Source organism: Andrographis paniculata, unplaced genomic scaffold (genome assembly GCF_009805555.1).
Source record: "Andrographis paniculata isolate CXL003 unplaced genomic scaffold, ASM980555v1 Contig15END, whole genome shotgun sequence".
NCBI classification, from domain to species: Eukaryota; Viridiplantae; Streptophyta; class Magnoliopsida; order Lamiales; family Acanthaceae; genus Andrographis; species Andrographis paniculata.
Window position 1 is genome coordinate 821,648 of NW_026137435.1, and position 16,501 is coordinate 838,148.

The 16,501-nt window shown below is 28.5% G+C and overlaps 2 protein-coding genes across 4 annotated transcripts; both read left to right on the plus strand.

Annotated features, from left to right (window-relative positions):
- The first annotated feature begins 10,257 nt into the window (after window positions 1-10,257).
- LOC127262833 (non-specific lipid transfer protein GPI-anchored 13-like) lies at window positions 10,258-11,081 on the plus strand. Its single transcript, XM_051291668.1, has 3 exons — window positions 10,258-10,598; window positions 10,681-10,794; window positions 10,878-11,081. Exons 1-3 carry the CDS (start codon window positions 10,268-10,270, stop codon window positions 11,024-11,026), a joined length of 594 nt encoding a protein of 197 aa, XP_051147625.1. The 5' UTR covers window positions 10,258-10,267; the 3' UTR covers window positions 11,027-11,081.
- Window positions 11,082-12,130: 1,049 nt separating this feature from the next.
- On the plus strand, window positions 12,131-16,334 carry LOC127261672 (GTP-binding protein BRASSINAZOLE INSENSITIVE PALE GREEN 2, chloroplastic). Of its 3 annotated transcripts, none has more exons than XM_051289971.1 (6): window positions 12,131-12,450; window positions 12,691-12,810; window positions 12,918-13,075; window positions 13,146-14,440; window positions 14,716-14,883; window positions 15,288-16,334. In XM_051289971.1, exons 2-6 carry the CDS (start codon window positions 12,743-12,745, stop codon window positions 15,615-15,617), a joined length of 2,019 nt encoding a protein of 672 aa, XP_051145928.1. In that variant the 5' UTR covers window positions 12,131-12,450; window positions 12,691-12,742; the 3' UTR covers window positions 15,618-16,334. The 3 variants fall into 3 exon arrangements, with proteins under 3 accessions (XP_051145928.1, XP_051145939.1, XP_051145935.1); XM_051289982.1 differs by having other exon boundaries at window positions 12,136-12,450; window positions 12,750-12,810; XM_051289978.1 differs by having other exon boundaries at window positions 12,137-12,450; window positions 12,750-12,837.
- The last annotated feature ends 167 nt before the right edge of the window (window positions 16,335-16,501 follow it).

The window sequence follows — 16,501 nt, forward strand, 5'->3', positions numbered from 1 at the left end:
AATTGTACAAATATGAGAATACCTTTTTTTTTTTTTTTTTTTTGATAACGTGAGAATCCGCAGTCGCTACCCGAAAGTGCACACTGGATAAAAACAAATATAAAAATACTTTTAATATTAAGTATAATGACGTAAGAAGTAAATGAGACATTTGGAGCCAGACGAGGGAGTACTATTTTATTATTACCTCTTCTATAAATTTTCTACTGTAATACTCACTTTATTTTTTATATACTTTAATTTTACATTAAAATAATATTATTTTTTTAATTTTTCTCTTCTTATATTATAGTATAAATAGCTGGACGAAGAGAATATTTGAGTAATTTATTCGACATATATATTTGCTCGACCTTATACTTTAATATTTTATTTTATCTCAATTAGTATTTTTTATATTAATTAAGTTGCAATGAATTTTTGTTGCACCTAAAATATTTTCCCAATGTTTAAAATATATTTGCTACTCCGTGCCTTAGCAATCTATAAAAATATATTATTGTGGTTGTGCCTAATCTATTAAATAATAATTATTATAATAATATTTGGGGAAATGGGAAGCATGTGCCGAGCGCGTGCGATCCAAATCATGCTAAAGAACTGAACGTTGAAATCTGTTTCATAAAAAACAAATAGATTAAAAATTAAATTAAATTAAATTAAGCGTGTGGTGTGACTGCATTATTTGTACATTTAAAATGCCTTATTTATGTATTTATTTATTTTCTTTTCCTAACGTTACTACAAAACACTAAAATGGACGGCCACAGCCACACACTATTTATTACCGGTTTGACTACTCCCTGATTGACACGCGTCACCGACCACAGCCCCCTCTTTTTACGTCAGCCCCAAATCAGGCACCCCCAACTCTGCTTATTTTTATTATTTATTATTACTATTATTATCATCCGTTTGATCTAAAATTTTAATTAAATTAATTAGTCTGATGTAAACCTAACATGTATGATAGATTTTCTTCAAGACTCAATTATTGAATAGAGTTAATACATGTGTGTATATATATATGGATTAGGGTTTGTTTCTTTAATCAAATTTTATTATTTGAATTCTGGCGTATTAAAAAAAAAAATAGATTTTATTCTTTTACAAAACATTTATTAAATATTATTTTAATATAAAATCCAAACCTATTTTTCCTAAATTCAACCAAAAAAAAAAATATCCATATAACTTTTGGATACCAAAATTAAGAAAAAAAATAAAATATTTCAATATTATTTTTATAAGAGTGAAATTAGAGATGTTAATTTAATTTTTTAATTAAATTAGACTGAATATAAGAAATATACATGTCCATCAGTGATAATATTGTAAATTTTGTTATTCTGAAAAAAATTTGAAAAAATACTTCAAATTTAAACACGAAACAAAAATAATATAAAATGCAAAACAAATACATCCATGATAGTAGAATTTTATTTTTATTTTTTTTAAAAAAAGTTTTATTTGTACCTTGGATAATTTTGGTATTGAGTTGTTTTAAATTTAAATTTATTTATAAAAAAATAGTTAAATATAATATTTTAAATAAAAATAATTTTACTTATTTTAAATCTAGAAAAATATTGCAATTTTTATATGACAATTTTTTTTTTAAAAAAAAGGGATATAAATAAACTTGAAAACAAATTATAACAAAGTTATTGCATGCCAAATTTGGGGGATTTGGTTTTATTAGCACATAAAGAGACTTTTATGAGGATCTATCAAATTAGTTATATATATATATATATATATATATATAAGAAAAAAGAATTTTAATTTGTGATACAATTTTTCATTTTATTAAAGAAAAATCATTAAAAAAAAAAAAGCAATAATTCTGTAGAGGATCCAACGTAAGATGTGTCATATTTCTAAACTTTAGTGTTGGAAATTCCAAATATTTAAATATTTGGCAAAATGAAACGAAAAAATTGTCCCGTAAATAATGACATGATGGTGTAGGGGTTGGACTTGTGACCATGAGATCATGGGTTCAATCGTAATAAAACTAAATATATGCATAAATTAATTACTTCTACAAGTTAGCAACTTCTTTAAAGATAAAAGTAAAAAAATCAAATATACTTTCAACACATTAAAATTAAAGATATGCTCAAATCAGTAAAAATGTCAAATAAACTCTATTTACTTAAGATTTTTTTTTTTTTTTTTTAAATTATGGAATGCAATTTTTACAATTCTTTATAAAATATTTTTTTATTTTCCTTATAGAATATTATGTTCAATTTACTATTATGCAAAAAAGAAATCAAAATAAGCCTAAAAAAATTATTTTAAAAAATAACTACAATCAACACAAATTATCGTCGTTATATAAAGCGTTTGATTTTGATTTAAAATCAAAACTAATATTATTTATTCTATAGAATTTTAAATTAAAAAATATGTATTATATTACAAAATATCACATCAAAGTACTAATTTACATTAAAATTGAAATAAAAACTAAAATTCAAAGCATAATCAAATAAAAAATCAAAAAGCTAGAGGTCACTTTACATGTTTTAATATTTTATACTACAAAAACTCTTATCATTATATTGGGCAGATATTTAAATAAAAATACAAAATAATTTCAACACAGGTAATTAAAATATAAAAAATTGATTTTATTTTCAATTTTGAGAAAAAAAAAATAAAAATAGTAAAGAGATTTAAAAACTCAAAAGCATCAATCAGTATATATTTCACATATTAAAGTAGTCATAGCACAATCACCTTTGTTTATGAAAACATCACTTATATTTTGACTACAAGAAGTCAAATTTACATATCAATGGCGTTTCTTTTAATGAATTTGAAAAAAAATTAATTTGAATTTAGTATAAAAATAATATTTGATAAAATATTTTGTGAGAGGAAAAAATATATTTTTTTCAAAAAATACAGAATTTAAATAATTAAATTTAAAGAAATTTTGCTAAAGAAACACATCTAATTTTTTAATAAAAATTTTACAGCTGAAATAGATGATTTTTTGAACCATTGTGTTGTCAACTCACGTTAACAGTTAAATTGATAATTGTAATATATAATAGAACCAAAAATAATTTTTACTCTTTTTATTAATATTTAATGGGAATTATGTCAACACAAAATTGGTGGGTAAATAAATATTTGAATAAAAAAATATTTTACCTTTATTTTTACTTTTTTTGGATTTTCTTTGAATTTTTTTTTAATAAATTATATATATATATATATATATATACTTTCTCCATCACTTGTGGCTTTAGAAGAATTTTATAATAAATATATATAAGACAGAACAAAATAGTTTGGTAATATATACTCACTCCGTATATATTCCCTTCGTCTCAGTACAATAGTCTTATTTATCATTTTTATTCATCTCAAAATAATAGTCTTATTTCCATAAATAACCATATCACCATAAAACTATCACTATTTTTCATTTTTATTACACAATTGTCTCTACTTTTTAGACTAATACACTCACAAGGGTAAAAAAGTTTTTTATCCATACTTTTTACCAACTATCAATATAATATCAATATTCCTTAAATTCCGTGCTCAATCCAATTAAGACTATATTTATAGGACGGATGAAGTATATAAAATCTTATTTCGAGGGGCCTCCCATTTCTTGCTAAGCCCTAAATTTGTGTAGACTTTGAATTTAGTTACCATGTTTAGCACCCGCGAAAAAAAAAAAAATTAAAAAAATAATAAATAATGTATCTAATTTTTATAAGTAAGAGGGTGTTAATTATAAATAAATCAATATATATATATATATAAGTAGCTCTAGAAAAGTTATTATTAGACTTAGATTTTCCTACCCTACCAAAATTAGAACGGATCAACCTCATTGTATAAATAATTTAAAATATATTTAGATATTATTGTGTATTAATGTGAATATAATAATTCAACAATCTTATAATATTATTATTATTATTATTATTATTAGATCTACAAGTTATATAGAATAATATCAAGACAGTGTGCAGTCTATAATAATCTAAAAATTAGGTAAGGACAAAAAATAGTACTACTAATAAGTAAAATACATTTCAGCAGGGGCGGAATCAGAACTTAGTAGGAGGGGGCGGGATAATTTTTTAAAATCAAAAATAATACAGTTATATTTAATTTATACATATAAAAATATATATTGATTTATTTTCGAGTTCTTATATTTTAAAAATTATGCTAGATATGATGTTGGTTAGATATAATCATTACTTACTAAATTGTAATATGATAAATATTGACAAATAATAATTAAATATTGTAGATATTTTTTATATTATTTAAAATTGCCAAAAAAATAATTATTATTTTTTAAAAAAATTACTTTTAATAAAAAAAAATTATTAAAATTATTTCATTCCCACGATTAAAAATTTGTTTGATTTAAATTTGAATTTAAATATTATATATTATTGTGATATTTTAAAATATATATTTATTAAAAATTATACAAATTAAATAATAATTTTGATTTAAAATTAAAATTGAGATTTTAATTTTCAGCATTTTTTATTATATTATATTATATATATATATATATTTAATTTTAAAAAAATGGTGTGGGGTGGGGTGAGGGGGGGGGGGGGGGGGCTGCAGCCCCCCCTTGCCCTACCCTAGGTCCGCCCCCTGCATGCTGGCATCAACAAATTAGACTCATATATCTACTTTTATATATATATATATATATATATCTTTATTATTTACCTTTTTAAATTGATTTAACAATATATTTTTTAACTATTTGAATTGTTAATTTGTAAAAGAAAAATAAAAATACATTAGATATATTTTTATACAAAACATTACATGGAATAATTATAAAAAAAAACCCACCAAAAAAATACATGTTTACTCTCTACGTATTTTGAAAATAAAAATAAAAATTTTAATGCATAATTTTTATAATATTTTTTTACAAAATACTATTTAAGCAATAAAGTCTTGAAGCTTAAAAAACTCACTAAATAAACATACATTTCTAATGAAATAAAAAACTTTGGATACAAACATACTCTTGATTGAATCAAATTAACATAGTATTGATTTGATTTAATTAGTATATATTATAAGACGGTAGATTCAATGCTGATTTGACTGGGTCTGTATATACCATATAGTGATTCTCATATGTTTATATATATGTTAGCATATACTGTGCTATAAGATAATATATATTAATTACTTCTTCTGTCCCAAACATCTTGCAATATTTTTTTTTTGTTTGTCCCAAACTCATTGCAATATTTTCAAATTTAGAAATAATTAATAATATTTATATACATATATTAATATACCCTTCACCTTATCCCATCACATCACTCAAATAAAAAACAAATAATTATTTATCTCTCCAATCACGTCACTTAATATTCAAATTATCTCAAATTATCATAGTTAATACTCCCCACCTAAATTCCCGTACAAAATACAAGTGTTGCACGGTGTTTGAGACGAGAGAAATATGTAAATTATAAGATACATAGTATTATAAATATACTGAAATATGTACAAATATATATTGATCATCTCTCTAAGATAGTTATATGTTGGTTCATACACATATTATAAATATATTATAATACTATATAATATATTATCTACTTGTATTATATAAATTGGTGATCTGCAATCCAGACTAGCAGTTGCATGTAAACTGATTCAACTAATTGATAACTTTTATCTATTCTTTTGCATATATATATATATATATATATATATATATAATGCACACACTAATACTATATATTATAACCAAAAAAATGTAAATTAATTATATATATATGTGTGAGAGTATGTACTTTTTTTTATTGCTATATATATACGATTAATAATAATAATAATAATAATAATAATAATAATAATAATAATATATTTAGAGAAGCTTATGCATTAAGGTAAGTGGGAAGGTGGTCCAAAAACGAAAGTAATAATAATACAGAGCCACAAAAAGGATGTCTTAAGGGCCGAAAGTGCAAACACATATTTGGTTCCATGCTGCAGCCAACCTATTTGGTTTTATGCTTTTTATCTTCAAAAGTTGGTTTTTTTTTTTTTTTTTTTTTTAATGACGTGGGAATTCGCAGCCGCTATTCGAAAGTGGGCACTGGGTAAACTCCCGGCCGAACCTAATACCCTGCAAACTAGACCCGACGGAAAAGTCACATACAGTAACAAATCCAACACTTACACCACCAGATCTTCCCTTACCGGACTTATTTCTTTTTAATTTTTTATAATACAAAATACTCATTAATAAATAAATAAATTAAGATTATTTCTGTACTGTTATTTTAATCGGATGTAAAGTTTCTAAAGTTACACTATTTATTTGCATACTTTTAAAAATTATTTTTAATACTATCTATAAGTAATAATTTTATTTTATTTTGAAAAAAAAAATCATGTCATACACTTACTTTTCTCGTAAAACTATTACATCATTTTTTACTATTTAATAATAATAAAAAATTAGACAAGATTGTTCAATGTTTCGAAAATCCAATTGTATTTTCGAGTTAACTCAGAGGCTCGCTTCCTAAAAAATAGTTCATCTGTCCCTAATTAAAGAGACATTTGGAGTTTTATAATAGATTAAAAAATAATAATATTTTATCAGTTAATAGAAGTGTGTAAGAGTTTTTTTTGACATTTTTACTATTTGACTTTATGTATAAAATAATTGTATGTGTAATGATATGCTTGTAATTTAAGTAGAAGTTAAAGGGTGTTTTGATATTAGTATATTATTATTTTTTAAAAAAATTAGATAGAAATACTTTGAAATAAGACAGACGAAAATGATAAAAATGGTACTTTGAATCGAGAGAGATGGAGTATTAAAAGTTGTATATTTACATGAATCACATGCAAGTTTAGAATTTAGACGTTACATTATTTACCGTGAAAAGTGTATTTTTTTGGTAATTCTCTTTTCCACCTTTTTCTATTTGAATTTTGTATTATTCAATATATACATATATATATATTCTTATAAAATATTGAATCGAAGAATATTTACATATAAAAAAAAAAAAACACTTTGATTCATTTTCTTTTAATTTTACATGGGCTCACAAGGTGTTTTGGTAGTAGGACAATCATAAATGTTAGAATTTTTTTTAATATTTTCTCTATTTAGCGGGATTATGTTAGAGTGATTTTTTTTTTTTTTTTGGAGTTTTTAATGATTTTGATCTCAAAGATTGCGTCAACAAAGCTTATGTCTTTCATGTCAAAAATACCTTTTAACATTTGCTTAGTTCCAAGAATGAGATTATTTTTATTTTTTTTTAATCAGCATTATTAGAAAGAATGGCGTGCAACAATGGAATGCGAGAAGAACAAATAGTGGTATGGATCAATTTTTGTAAAGTATCTCAAATAAAATTTCATCAATTACAAAACTAATAACATATGATTAAATAAATCAGAACGAAATACGACTAATAATGCTCTAGTGTGTTCGAATCACTCCCAAAAGTAAAATGACAAATATTTTTTCGAAGTAACACCATTATTGAAAGACCCATAAAATAGGATAAGATTGAGACAATCGACTGAGACAAGGCGAAAAAAAAAAAGTGTCAATTTTAGAGGGAAAAAAAAAAAAAAACTCTTTCAAAGATTTATTGATTAGGCCTATTCATAGTTTTTTCTACTCAATCGATTGTAGAAGCGTCTTTAGTTATGATTTCGAGAAAAGAAAATAATCGTAATAAAGAAATACAATATAGTTAAAAATCCAGAATATGAAAGTAACCGTAATTATGATAACATCCATAATTATTTTTATAGATATTTTTAATTATGGTAATAATAAATATAAAATAACACATAATATATTATGCATCGATAGGATTTTTTTTTATGAATTTATCTATTGAGCTCACCGTCGTGATCCAACTTATACCTTATTCATTCCTTTTTCTTGAAAAGCGTCACAAATTTTTTTGGCTACTATAATAATATACTAAAACTTTAGATCTGCTGAGTACTTTCGTTTGTGAATATATAATTAATGATTGTGTTTTCTTAACAGTTCGAGCTTTTAGGTGAAACGGTTATTCAACATTCAACTGTTAGGCTTTTTTTGTTGTTATTTTTCACCAATTTAATTTTATTTTTTTTGAACTTTTATTTTTCACAAGATCCAACCTAACCTTGAAATGAACAGAGTATGATAATTTCTGCTAGGTTTTTGTTGTTGTTATTTTTCACCAATTTAATTTATTTTATTTTTAACTTATATTTTTCACAAAATTATTAGTATTGTGGTTAGACCCGCAAAATATCTTTTATAATGAGTGTTTCTTTGTTATTTATTTTATTTTATATATATATATATGATAATTGGTAACGACTATTCTTTAAGAAGGTATCGAAAAGCTTCGAATTAATAACTTTATAATCGCAAATCCATTCAACAAATCAAATAATTTTACGTATTCAATTAAAGAAAAATGAATTAAACTTGTAGCATAGCACGGTATATATTGAAAGTAATATATATGAACGTTTTTTTTTTTTTTTTAAATTTCTCTGAATTTTTATTATTCATTAATTTCGTTTTTTTAAAAAAAATATCATATCAAATATCTATTTTTTTATTTTTTATATCATATTAGAATTAAATTTATATTCAAAATATCACATCAATACCTATTTATATCACAATGCTCCAAATTTTCACTTGATTGTCGGGTCGGTGTGTCTTTCTCTTGTTTCTATGTTGTCTCCTTAGGTTTGACTTTGATGTCGTGTGTATATATCAACCAAATTAAAAAGGTCCTTGATTGGCCATAAACCAAGGAATAAAGCAGTGAAATTGAAAAGAATTCACCTCAACGGTCAATAATAATAATAATAATCATAATAATTTTTTACTTAAAAATAGTTATTATTTTTTTTACTATTTCTTAATATTAAAAAGAAAATAAATAAATATATAAAAATAGAAATTCTCAAACTCGTTCGCCAATTGAACCGCACATATAGATTAATATCATTAAATGAAGACGGTAGAAGAGACGCCAAATTTATAAAATTGTAAAGGAGTTCAACGCAATTTTGAAAATATAAAATAAATTGGCTTAGTTTCATTAAATCAACGTATGAGTTTTGTACAATTTTGTCTAATAATAATAATAAGGATCGATAGTATTTCTTTTGTCTCACATATGTGTGCACATTGCTGCACATCTCATGTCATTTAAAAAAAAAAAAAAGAAATTACAAAATTTAATTTAATTTTAAATTTTTTAATTTGCAATTTTTAAAATTTTAATTAGACTAATTAATAATAGTCATTTAGAATTATTTATATTATAAAATAATTATTTTTACTAATATATTATTAATTATTTACTAATTATATTTATTCTAAATTTTCATATCTATAGTAACTCGGATACGATAGATAGTCGGGACAAAGAGAATACTACTTCTTCCGTCCCTTAACAATGTATCTATTTTTTTTTATCCGTCTCATAACAAAGTATAAATTTTTTTTAGTAATTGTATTGTCTGTCTAACATTACAAATACCCTTCAAATTTATAATATATTACACAAATATAATTATATTTATATCATATCATACTAATAAAAAGTAGTTTAGTCTTTTTACCTTTATTTCTACTACATTCCAATATAATAAAAGATCACATTTATCTTTTGCGTTATTGTACTTAACATTAAAAATATCCTTATATTTGTATATTTTTTTGTACAAATGTCATTGTATTAGTATTATAAGATACTAATAAAAGTACTTTTGCAATTTTTTTCTAATTTGTATTATATTTTGATATAATAATTAATTTTCAAAAATCTACACGCAAAAAGTAAATGAAATCCTTAGACCGGACAAAAGTAATACTAATATGTTTTAAATTTCCGTGCAAAAATAAATTGATAGATAGATATAAGACGAAGGGAGTATTATCTTTTCTTTATGTCCATATATCCATCCTTTTGCAACCTTTTAAATTATTATATGGATTGATATTCAAACTAAACACCGACCCAATCAAAATGGGGTTTTCTAGTATGTTGGACCAAGTTTCCAGGTATTAGGTTCGATTGGGGTTTACTCAGTATGTAATTTCGAATAACGGCTGCGCGTTTCCATGTCATAAAAAAAAAAAAAAGAAAGGTGGGGGCGGGGTTTTCTATGTCGTCTTCTTCTTCTTCAAATCGATATTTAAATCAAACCCACCCACCCACCCAAAATGAGGTTGTCTATGTCTTCTTCTTCTTCTTCTTCCCTGTTCTTGCTGTTCTCTCTAACCCTACTAACTGTAGCAGCAGCAGCCATGTCCTCCTCCTCCTCAGAGTGCCAACAGCCATTGCTGGAACTGTCGCCATGCTTGCCTTACGCAGGTGGAGCTTCTGAGACTGCTGAATCCCCCACGCCCGAATGCTGCAGCGGTCTGAAACAGGTGCTGAAGACCAGCCAGAAGTGCCTCTGCAGCCTCATCATCGACCCTGACCTCGCCGTCGCCATTAACGTCACTCGAGCTTTCGCCCTTCCCACTCTCTGCAATTCTCCCGCCAATATTTCCCAGTGCCCCAGTACCTACAACAATAATAATTATATTATTATTTCAGAGTATTAATTAATTAATTATATGATGAGATAGTATAAATGGTGCAGGTCTTCTCCACTTGGCTCCTGGTTCAGCAGAAGCCCAGATTTACGAATCTGCTAATAATAATAGTAATAATAATACTTACAGTAACAGCAGTGGCAGCCCTATCTCCATTAATGGTATGTATGCATGTATATTCTGACTGATAATACAGTTAGGGTTTGCGTACTGACATTTCTTGAAATTAATTAATTAATTACAGCATACCCTAATTCGGAGAGCACAACCGCGGTGACAGGGACAGTGGTGGAGTTCAATGCTGCTGCTCGTGGGGATTGGAGGCCGGGACTACAACTCCAGATCATTAATTGCGTTGCTTTGCCTTATTTGTTGCTCTATTGCCTATCATGATAAATTGATTATCATATTTTAGAAATAATACTCCATTCCAAATTTTTATGCTTACTTATTTACTATTCTCTCCATCCCACGTATCATGTTCACGTTGCCGTTCTGTCCGTCTCATATTTCATATCACTTTTCTTTTTTTTTAAAAATGATTACACATTTTAATTTCATTTTAAAATTTTTAATTTTATTTTTTAATTTTAATTAAACTAATTTGTTATTTTAATCTTAATTTATAATTATTTATATTATAGAATAATTATTTTCACTAATACATTCTTAATTATCTACTAATTACAAGCCTCCTAAAATACCGTGTCTACAGTGTAACAGACACGTTATGTGGAACGGAGGGAGTATTTTTTTTTTTTTGCCTTCTTAAATAAAAAATCACGCTATTCCATGTCACTATATTCGACATTGTTTAGATAGAGATTTTTGAAAATTTAAAAATTAGTGAAAAATAAAAAATAGTACTCTCTTTATTCCATAAGAAGAATACCAATTTTTTTTGTCCGTTTTTGAACAAGGATACAATTTTCTAATTTAATAACGGTACTACCTACCTAACATAATAAATACTCTTACAATTTACAATATATTACACAAATATCATCACTTTTATAAGGAGTATTTGATTTGATATTTCGTGAAATAAAAAATATAGTTAATGTGATATTTTTTAAAAAAATAAATAGTGTCAAATGAGTGAAAGTGCGTTATTATCATTTTTCTTTTTAGTTTGTCCACTAATTTATCTCATTATTAATTTTGACAAAAGTTAACAAATCAATATTTAATTATTATCATTCATTCAATACTTATTTACGACAAATCCCACTAACTTTATTACATTTTTTTTTTCTTCATTTACTTTACTTTTTAACTAAATTTTCAAAAATACTTTCAACTACCTATATTTTTTCAATAAAATATTATTTTTCTTAATTTTTATAAAATATTTTACATATTCATTTTTCTTATAGTACAAAATAGATATTTGATTAATAATAGAAATTGGGAAAAGTTGGCCAAAAAAGAACACACACCTCAATTTTTTTTTGGGATATGCTTCTTGACTAAGCGTCTATTTGAATCGAAAATTAACCGGTAAAACCGGTTCCCGGTTTGCGATATGCTAAAACCGAAAGTGATTCCGGTTCGACCGGCTTGCAAAACCGCCCTCTATTCTATCCTCCTTCAATTCAATTCAACCCAAACAAACGGCGGCTCGACGTCTTCCTTAATCCCTTCTTCCTCACTTCTGCTCGCCTCGCCTGTAATTTTCGCTCCTCCGAACCAACTCTGCGGTGGAGTGGCCTTGTTCTCCTCCTCCTCCTCGTCTTCCGTCGTCGCATTCTTCGTCTTCGGATACCTGAAAATCTGCTTTAACCTTTGAAGTCGTCACTGCTGGTGAAATAGTTGAGGTTTGTTCTCTTCTTCTTCAAGAACAATGTCACATCCTTCGGATTAATTGATAGTAAACTGCTAACTTCGTACAATTCATCTATTTGGATTATTCTAGATTGTAGCATCATCATTCTTGATGCGCTATGTGCAAAACAACTGCTAGAGTGAAATGTGCAATAGAAAAATGTTTTTGTTATGATTATCCGTTCGTAAAGTGATGGTTATTCACTGACATAAATAGAAATTTTAATACCCAGGTTTATCTTTCTTGATTCTGTTGAAGTTTGGGACACACTAAAGATTTCGCTTATGGCAGGTGCAAGTAAGTCGACCTTTTCTTTTGAAGTTGCGTCGGCATTTTTTTGTCTTCCAGAGATGTGAGTTTTGCCTTTTCGATTGCTAAGGTAATATGTTTTCTCTGTATTGTAATTATTGGCTGTGAATTGATAGTCGTTCCCTAAGAAATATGCATTGTTGTATTTAGAATTGATTTTACAAAGACAACCCTGGCAAGAGAATTACCAATGGCAGTTTTAGTGTCTGGATCATCTTTTTCTTCGGGTGCAATCAATCTGGCTATCAAGCTATCTTTGAGCAAGAAAACTGACGTTCGCCCTTTTCCCAACTCTCACTTTCTTACAGGTAAATTAACGATGCTTATTTTCTTACTTGTTACATTATGAATTAAAATTCCAAATTCATTTCTTTACAGGAATTAAAGAAAAGTTAATCAAGAACAATTTGTACTCAGTACACAGCAAAGGAGGAGCAATCATTGAGAAAAATTATGGGAGGAACTCGCATGATAAAGGCTTAGTTTCAAGTGAAGGAAGGGATGAGGATGAGAAATATAGGCTTATATGCCCTGGTTGTGGTGTGTTTATGCAAGATGAGAATCCAAATCTTCTTGGGTATTTCCAGAGGAGAAAATTGGACAAAAATGAGGAATCAAGAGATAATGTGGAGGATATGGTGGATGAGGATTTTGATGATTTTGAAGACTTGGAGGAAGGTGGTGATGATTTTGGGGATGACATTGAGGGAAAATTGGAAGAAGATAATGAGGATGGGATTGATTGGGATTCAGAAGATTGGGGATCAGAGTTTGAGGATGAAGAAGATGAATATTTGAAGGAATTGGATGGATTTGCTCCAGCTGGAGTTGGGTATGGAAACATTACAGAGGAGACATTGGAAAAGAAGAAACTGAAGAGGATTTCAAAGGCAGAAAGGAAGAGAATGGCAAGGGAGGCTTTAAAAGAGAAGGAGGAGGTGACTGTATGCGCAAGGTGTCACTCGTTGAGGAATTATGGCCAAGTGAAAAATCAAGTGGCCGAGAATTTGATACCTGATTTTGATTTTGATAGATTGATAAGCATGAGGCTAATGAAGCCGACGGGTAAGGCTGATGCTACTGTGGTAGTAATGGTGGTTGATTGTGTCGATTTTGATGGATCATTCCCTAAACGTGCAGCTGCATCCTTATTCAAAGCGCTAGCAGAAGGTAAAGGTGGAAGCAAAAAGTTGCCAAAACTTGTTCTTGTTGCTACGAAGGTCGATCTTCTTCCTTCCCAGGTTTCTCCTACGAGGTTAGATAGATGGGTTCGTCATCGCGCTAAAGAAAATGGGGCGCCTAAGTTAAGTGCGGTGTATTTGGTTAGTGCCAGGAAAGATTTGGGTGTAAGAAACTTGTTGGCATTTGTGAAGAGCTTAGCTGGGCCAAGAGGTAATGTTTGGGTGATTGGTGCTCAAAATGCTGGTAAGTCAACATTGATAAATGCATTTTCAAGAAAAGAAGGGGTGAAGGTTGCTAAGCTTACAGAAGCTCCTATTCCGGGGACAACACTTGGGATTGTGAGAATTGGAGGGATTTTGCCTGCAAAGGCAAAGATGTATGATACCCCCGGCCTTCTGCACCCATACTTAATGTCCATGAGATTGACCCGGGATGAGCAGAAAATGATTGAGATAAGAAAAGAGCTTCAACCTAGAACATTCAGGATAAAGGCAAGTTATTGAGGATGCATGATTCAGTTCTATTTACTTCCATGTTATTCTTTTATGCATGCTGCTTCTCTTTTTCAGTCCTTTTTTGCCACAATAATAGGCTAGTTAATTTTGGCAAAGAAGCTGTTAGATTGAAATTCTGGTTGATTTTTGCATAGGCCAATCTCAAAGTTAAATGCTGTTGTTTCTTTTCCTTTGTTTTTAATGGTTTCTTTAGTTTTGTTAGTCATATTTCCCTTGCAATTGGGTTTAATGTGGACTTCAACTATGTGCAGGCTGGTCAAGCTATTCATGTCGGCACCCTAGCTAGGCTGGATCTTGACAAGGCTTCTGTAGATACCATATATGTCACAGTCTGGGCATCTCCGAGTGTATCTCTGCACATGGGAAAGATCGAAAATGCTGATGAGATAAAGAGCAAGCACTCTGGAATTAGATTGCAGGTAATGCTTCTGACACACCTAATAAGATTAGATTCTATTATAAGATAAATATAACCTAAAATAGTGATTCTACTGTCTGAAATGCAGCAAGGGAATCTGTTGAAAGTGTTCCCATATAGTTCCAATTTAATTATTTCCAGATTCAACTCCATAAAATTTATCTAAGCTGAATATAACCTAGAAATGTGATTCTACAGTCCTAAATGTAGCAAATTATTGCAAAGGGAATGAGTTGAAGGTGCCCCCAATAGCTACAGTTTTAAATATTTTCCAGATTCTTAACCGTCTTGCCACTTGTCCATATTATAGAAATATTAAATGAAGAATCAAGAAATTATGATCTAGTCTATGATATGTGATCTTAAAATACACTTCCAGATTCTTATGTTGTTTCTTTGTTTCAGCCGCCAATTGGTGTAGAACGTGTTTCTGAATTGGGTGATTGGGTAAAGCGAGACATAAAGGCATCTGGAATAAGCTGGGATGTGAACAGCATAGATGTTGCAATTGCAGGCTTGGGTTGGTTCTCTTTAGGCTTGAAAGGCGAAGCGAACTTAACACTGTGGACATGCAGTGGCATCCTGATTACTCTTCGGGAACCTCTGGTCCTTGATCGAGCACCATTTCTTGAGCGGCCTGGATTTTGGCTGCCAAAGGCTATATCTGAGGCTATAGGAAATCAGAGTAAACTGGAAGCTAAATCTAGGAGAAATGATGTAGATGAAAGTTTGTGAATTACCTACTTGAAGAAAAAGACCTTATGACAAAGAAACATGACTTCATAACCCCTCGCAGAAGAGTTGTCGGCTTGTACCTGCTGCAGAAACTGCAGCCTGTGCAAGTTCAGGTTGCAACCAGAAAAATGAATGGCCAATGCTAAGTCCTGTACAACATATTTTCAGCTATGGGTCATCCTCGTTTTCTTTGTCATCTTGCTTACGTTGAACTGAAGAGACCAGAACAAGGGACCATTCTATGCTGTCTGAAGGTATCAAATGGGAAAACAGCTGTTATTTGGGCTAAAGAAACATGGCAGATTTCTTTCCAGTACCTAAATCTGCTTCGTAGTGAACCGTTGAGGAGCTATCACAAACTGTTTAGGCATCTATATATGCATGACCATATATGTGACTGTAATGTTATTCAAAGCGCTTAATGTTGGAAAATTATACATCAGTGTTGAAGTTTTGAGCTCTAAAGAATTCTTGCCATCTATCATAAGAATTTCATTCTCCAAGTTCCATTTGTATCCTAATTTAAATATATGAACAAATGATGGGACAACAGATTTGAGGATGCTCTTCTGGAGCCTATCCTATGAGGGATTTAAGGATTGGGTTTTGATATCAACCCACTTGACTGTAATCTGGCATACGGGGCTCATGCCATTCCATATCTTCAACTAGACTGCCATTGCTCGATTCCCCAGAGTTAAAGCTATAAGTTTGCCCAAAATAGTAAGCTGCTATCATATTAATACATTAATATATAATTTTTGACATGTTGGATTCTGTGCAGCAGTGCAGGTCTGCAGAAAAGTTTGGGATCGCACGTTTGATTGTTCTTGTGGGCTACCAAACAAAGTAAACAATCAAAGTTCAGACATTCAGACTGCAAA

Coding starts and splice junctions, on each gene's coding strand:
- LOC127262833 (XM_051291668.1), top strand. CDS start 10,268: ATGTCTTCTTCTTCTTCTTCTTCCCTGTTCTTGCTGTTCTCTCTAACC. Junction 10,599..10,680: donor CAATATTTCCCAGTGCCCCA/GTACCTACAACA, acceptor TAAATGGTGCAG/GTCTTCTCCACTTGGCTCCT. Junction 10,795..10,877: donor CAGCCCTATCTCCATTAATG/GTATGTATGCAT, acceptor AATTAATTACAG/CATACCCTAATTCGGAGAGC.
- LOC127261672 (XM_051289971.1), top strand. CDS start 12,743: ATGGCAGGTGCAAGTAAGTCGACCTTTTCTTTTGAAGTTGCGTCGGCA. Junction 12,811..12,917: donor TTTTTTTGTCTTCCAGAGAT/GTGAGTTTTGCC, acceptor TGTTGTATTTAG/AATTGATTTTACAAAGACAA. Junction 14,884..15,287: donor ACTCTGGAATTAGATTGCAG/GTAATGCTTCTG, acceptor TCTTTGTTTCAG/CCGCCAATTGGTGTAGAACG.